We start from the raw sequence: 6598 nt of genomic DNA, 5'->3' as shown, positions 1-6598 counted from the left end.
TTCTGCGCATGTCATGTGCTGCAAAAATACTCAGCCTAAGAAGCCAATTAAATTGGATTTAACCGTTTTTGAAATAATGAAACTGAAACGGACGTTGCGAGTCGACTGTATAATCATGGTGAATTTCTCTTGAAACAAATGGAAAATGAGCTATAACTGCGAGGCTTGGACTTAATAATTTGGGATCACTATAACATTTAGTTGGAGGATATGTCTGATACTAAGGGGGTGAAAAAAAAGTTTTAAATAGCCTCATTCCAAGTCAAACGTCTATTCATAGGACGGACGGACGCTACGATTTGCCGTGTGGATTCTTTGGTTATGTTCCGAGGCTCCATTTCTATCAGACAGAAAGGGGGCGGGGATGGGATATTCAGATGAGCCGGAGTGACAGCTCCTGTTTCCCCCAATGCTCTGTGTGTCTGAAACTCCACTGGCTCGTTCCCTCCTAACTCCTCACTTCATAGTGCTGCGTACTAAAAACATCGGACGCTAGGGGATCAAGACGCATGCCACATTGCCTCTATGTGGGCACTTTAACAGATCTTTCGGGGGGTTTTTCCCAGTAAGGGGGCAGTGGAGGGAGGCCTTTTTTTATTTTCACTCTCTGATGACTGTTTGCACGGCTGATTATTGAGTTGATTGTTTATTATTTTGGCCGCTGTTGTCCGCCGCCTTGTGCGTTTTTTTTTCCTCCCCCTTTTTGGATTCGGCGACCTAACGCGCGCTCACCAATGTCCTATCCTCAGGGTTACCTCTACCAGCCCCCGGGCTCTCTGGCGCTGTATTCATGTCCGGCTTACGGGGCCTCGGCTTTGGCCGCCCCGCGGAACGAAGACTTGGCGAGGTCGTCGTCTGGCTCAGCCTTCAGCCCATATCCCGGGTCAGCTGCTTTCTCCGCTTCGGCCGGTGCAGGCTTCTCCACTCCACTGTCATACTCCACGGATCCAACCACGGGATTCCCATCGTACATGGTAAAACATCTTCTTTGTGTTTCTTTATGATAAAGCTTCCGAGAAGGCGATTGTCGGCGTTTTAAAGTCGCAGGCGAACAGCGCCGATAAATCGGTTTGCGTTTTCTTTTCTTTTCTTTGTCATGATTCACTCCACAGAAAGTAGTTGCGGAACTTTACCATGGAGTGCTATACATTCATATCTGGTGGCCTCCTAGAGGGGTCCTCGCTATAAAAATCTTTGACCCCCTTGGCTTAAATGGGATTTTTGATCGTGAGCCGCAGATTGGAATGGCTTTATTGACGCTTAACACTTCCTGCGCGGTTAATTGTATAAAATGGAATACCTAGGATTGCCTTTTAAGCGTCTGGCTTCTAAGCATCGACTTTATGCGCCATAGAAATCGAATATAACACAAACTATGACCCTTTTCTTCATCAGCCACGCACTAAAATCAGGAATGGATGGGGTGGTATAATTCTTGGTTAAATAAACTAAATTTTAACACGAAAAGCATGACTCGCAATGTTAATGACACAGGGCACCTCAAGCGTTCTAGGAAAGGTGCACATCAAGTGATTCGCTAATGGGATTTCTAATGCTGCAAAGAGACGATATGTTAACACATTGGAGCTGCCACCATAAACAAAAAGCAGCCACTGAAAGGAAATGAGTTGGTTAATAGGTGATTAAAGAAAATTAAAATTTCCTTTTTGTTATCTTAACTGCTATATAAAGGGGAACCCTGTTATTAGTTAATCCGATAATGATCCTAACCATTAGTTAACCATTACTCCTCGGCTTTTTGTGGCCTGCTTTTGCCCACGATGTGTTCAGCATGCCTGTTTACAATTAGTCCTTTTTGATTCAACCCGACAAGTGGGTTAAACCATAACAACAATAACAACAATAATACTTAAACAATTAGTTATTATTTATGCTTTGTTTATATGAAACAGTCCACTGCATTCCGAAATCCTGCGACGATATTTAAATCACTTTATAATATATAATTGATATAAAATGAAGATAAAATCTGGTACTACTTTTATATTTGAGTCCCGTCATTTTTCACTTGTTTGGACACGTTTTTCAAAAAGGAATGGTTATAGGCCTACTTTTTTAAACACTGTTGAATAAAGCATGTACAGTTATAGCTACTTATGATGTAATTTTTGTCTTATCATTTATTATTATTCGTCAAAATGTAAAGTTTATATATACATATAAATTTGTAATGTCCAACGTATAGGAAATTGTTTTTCAATATAAGTCACTTTGTACAAGCCACATTAATGTCAATTTTTTTTTTATTCTTTTTAATGTCAGTCTAACTCAGCTCAGCTCTTGACTTTTTCTTTCTTTCTTTTTTCCTCCAACTTTTATCCAGTCCTCTCCATACGACGCGCACACCACAGGCATGGCCGGGGCGTTGAGTTATCCCCCTTACGGGAGCCCAGGATACCCCTTCCAGCTCAACGACCCGGCTTACCGCAAAAATGCCACCAGGGACGCCACGGCCACCTTGAAGGCCTGGCTGCAGGAGCACAGGAAGAACCCGTATCCGACGAAAGGAGAAAAAATCATGCTGGCAATTATCACCAAGATGACCCTGACGCAGGTCTCTACTTGGTTCGCAAACGCTCGGAGGAGGCTCAAGAAGGAGAATAAGATGACATGGGCACCCCGGAATAAGAGCGAAGACGAGGACGAAGAAGACGGGGACGGCGAGAGGAAAGAAGTGGAGCGCTCAGAAAAAACCCTGGATAACAGCGAGGCTTCAGCGGAGGATGAAGGTGGGGTATTATCCGGCGACCAGGTCATGATCAATTCAGAGTTGGATGGGAAGGAGGGGGTGCCCATTTTATTTACTTCACAAGTTATGTGCTGCACTGCTGCTTTATGTCAAAATATCAAAGAGATGAAATTATAACTCAGTTACGTGAATTATAGTTCTAACACACACACACACACACATATATATATTTTTAAAATTAAAATGTGTTTGCAAGACAGTCGAGTCCACGAACTATTTAGGTAGCCACGTTGATTGATATCAATTTTTAATGAAAAACGAGGTTCTAAGACTCAAGCTACACGTAATGACCTGTTAGAAGGAACATTTTATTTTCTTAAGCGTGATTAATGACAGGTCACTGGCAAGCAGACACCGAGCATAGCAGTAGCCATAAGTGGTCTCAATAAAACTAGACTGTTAATATTGTTACGATGAAAACGTCGACGTGCATGATTATGTAAAAAAAAAAAAAAGAAAAAAGACAGTACAATTGTTATGGTATAAAATATACATTAAATCCAGCCTACTTTATAAATGATGCATGTACCACTATTTAAGTAAGGCTGGCTGTAAAGTATTAACGATTAATGGACTTTATAAGTTTTATACAGTTTACTTTTGAGACTTTCTCACTTTCTTTAACATTTCTAACCCTTTTCCATTTATTTGCATGCTCGTCTTAGGCATCAGCTTGCACGTAGACACCCTGACGGACCACTCCTGCTCGGCAGAGTCAGACGGGGAGAAGGTCTGTGTGGGCGAGCTTGGCTCGGAACAAGCCGGCGACAAATGCGAAGAGGACGGCGAGGACCCAAACCGCGACCAGCGGGCTCAGCTTTCACCTAAACCCGTCACGTCATCGCCACTGACCGGAGTAGAAGCTCCAGTTCTCAGTCATCACCATCACCACCACCACCACCACCTCCACCATCTCCACCACCTCCACAGCCAACGCGAGGATTTAGCACGGAGCCTCGTCAGTAGCAACAATATTAACACCAATAAATCCTCCTCATGCCTTGACAACAGGCCTTCTTCGGGAGCGCCTCCTAACCCCACGGTCAAACCCAAATTGTGGTCGCTGGCGGAAATTGCTACCTCGGACCAAAAGCACCAACATCAGCAACAGCAACTGGGGCAGTCAACTGGGCAACCAAATTGCCCCTCCTCCAGCGGTGGACTTCTCACTTCCCCAACGCCTTCCGCAGCCTCCCCGGCTGCCAGTTCGCCCTCCCTCTACCCGCCCCCCTCCATCCTCGGAAGACCTATTTATTACACTTCACCCTTTTATAGCAATTACACAAACTATGGCAACTTCAGCCCCCTGCAGGGTCAAGGGATCCTGCGGTACACTAATTCATCTGGAGTGAGTCTGGCTGCTGCCGCCGCCGCCGCTGCCGCTGCTGCTGCAAACGAGGGTCTCAGTTCTTCTCAGCAGGCTCTGGAGGCCAGCACAAACCCCAAACACAGGCCAGACTCTCCCCTCGTTAAAAATAATCCAAACCAGATTGTTGTTGAGCAGCAGCAACAGCATTTCAGAACCGCAAATTTAGAAGCAAAGAAAGGTACGTAAAATATGACGCGGTAAAAAAAAAAAATCATAATAATTAAAAAAAAAGAGAGAGACTAACTTATGAAAACTTATTTAATCTAGTGTTGAGTCCTAAATTTGTATTTTAATTCAACCCTGTAAGGAAATGGCGCCACGCTGGAGGTAAAATGAGCTCACTTGTTTCCAATGCAAACTAACTGGTTTTCTTTTTCACTTCCATGTGTCACTGCAATGACACCAAAGCATGATCTGAACTCTTTAGCCTTGTTTCGGGAAAGAAAAAAACAAAAACAAAAAAAAAAACAAATAGCACCAAAACAGAACAAATTGAAGCCTTCATATTCAAGCGATCTTTTACAAGAAACAGCTAACACGACGTGATTTTTCATTTGTGCTAAGAAGAGTACATTTTAGGACTGAATATGAGACTAAATGACTTATTAAGTTGGACATTTTTCAGCGCAGTAAGGAAATGAACGCGCACTATGGCCTGTTATTCGTTTTCATTGCAGTAATCTCCCGGAGTAATCAATTTATAATTGCCTACCAGCCCTTAAAAAAGAAAAAAAAACTACGCATATTTTGATCTTTCCGATGATCCCACGGGATCATAAGAATCCGGTGACGGGGTTTCTATTTGCAACAATCTTGCCTTACAAAGCAGTAGGGATATAACATACAAGCCAATTGCAAACAAAACTTACAAGATCGCGTCTACAGATACACATTAAAACAACACTATGAAGGACGGGCCTGAAATAAGCTTATCCATGCGCTCAGACACGCGCGGGCGCGCGCGCGCGCGCGCACACACACACACACACACACACACACAGTAGGCACCCTGTGAATCCAATAAGCAGACAAAATGTTGCCATAGTTTTGAGCAGGAATCCTATTTTTAATGCTTCCTGTGTGTGCGCGCGCGCGCAGCGGGCCCAAGACCTTATCTTTCAACCTGGAATAATTCTAATTACACAGAGTCAGCCAAAAGCAAACAAATGAGTTTGTTTGCTGTGTGCAGTCATCGTGGAACTTCACGTTTTCAAATGTCACTTAGGTAGCTGTGGTGGTTACTTTCCTTGCGCACATTTAAAGCTTTCCCTACATGCCGACGAATAGCTTAAGGACGTTTTAGTAGCAGTATAAGCAGAGACCCCCCCCCCTCATTTTTAATGAGCACTTGCAGTATAGAGGTGTTTTTGTTCATGTTTTCTGTGGTGGTGGACGAAATTGATCATTTGATCGTGTGGGACTTTTTTTTAATTTCCATGGTCTGCAGGTAGGTGTCACAATTGCTTTGACTATAAAACGACAAAGGACGCCACCCCTTAGCCTCACGTTTTAACCCACATAACCTTTACTCCAAATCGGATCTGGTGCCACCATTTAGTCGGAATGACAGCTGCTACCGCTTTCTAAGCCCCACGCAGACTGGGACTTTTTCTTCAGCTCACGTTTGTCAGAATGTCATTGTATTATTTCCGCCGTTCTGTTTGAGGCAATTTGGACGACAATTACATATGCTGGTTTGAAACCGATCTCCCATTATATGTGATTTACATGTTATTTCTCAGGTTCCTCTAGTTTGCTTATTTGCCACGGTATATTATTTCAGTATATATTTACGTGTGAAAATAAAAACTAAAATTTGGCCTGAAACCGAGGTGTCTTGGGGACGCAAAGTGGACCGAATTGAACTGAAGTGAACTTGAGGACTTCAAAGTGGAATAGCCTACATTTGATATTTATTTTTTTAAAAGGATGGCGAAACGATGCCTATAATTTATGCAAGTTGTATTGCAAAAAATGGGAAACTGACATCGTCCGTTTGTTTTGTAAATATATATACATACATATATATATATATATATTATGGACGGTTTTTATTTGAAACGCATTTGGGAAAAAGGCGACCCAATCTTGTTATCAGGAGTACTTTTACTAATTTATATCTTTGAATGTAAATAAAATCAAAACTCGCTGGTAAAGATATACTGGTGGGGTATTATATCCATTATTCAAATGAGAAAATATTAAACTGTTTTCCCAACTATTACATTCATCTTTGGCAGTCTTTCTTTTAGTCATAACACTGTTTAACCCTGTTGCATTTTTTATTCCTTTTTTTTTTTTATTCTTTCTGCTCATTATTCTTTTGTTTTGTCAGTTGCAGATGGGAGATGTTTGATGAATCTCACTTTTCATGAAGATTATGAGTTCTCACAGATTGCACAATCCATTCTTTCTAAATGGACAATCATTTTCTTTTAAAGCGTCTGGTCAGGGGATCT

The 6598-nt window shown here is 42.2% G+C and overlaps 1 protein-coding gene across 1 annotated transcript; it reads left to right on the top strand.

The window, feature by feature from the left end:
- Positions 1 to 428: 428 nt before the first annotated feature.
- Positions 429 to 6363, top strand: irx2a (iroquois homeobox 2a). Its single transcript, XM_004565125.3, has 3 exons — positions 429 to 974; positions 2345 to 2750; positions 3436 to 6363. Exons 1-3 carry the CDS (start codon positions 735 to 737, stop codon positions 4323 to 4325), a joined length of 1536 nt encoding a protein of 511 aa, XP_004565182.2. The 5' UTR covers positions 429 to 734; the 3' UTR covers positions 4326 to 6363.
- Positions 6364 to 6598: the final 235 nt, after the last annotated feature.

The sequence above is a fragment of the Maylandia zebra genome, linkage group LG11, assembly GCF_041146795.1.
Source record: "Maylandia zebra isolate NMK-2024a linkage group LG11, Mzebra_GT3a, whole genome shotgun sequence".
In the NCBI taxonomy this organism is placed as follows: Eukaryota; Metazoa; Chordata; class Actinopteri; order Cichliformes; family Cichlidae; genus Maylandia; species Maylandia zebra.
Note: the sequence above shows the minus strand (reverse complement) of the source record. Positions and strands in the feature narration are given on the sequence as shown.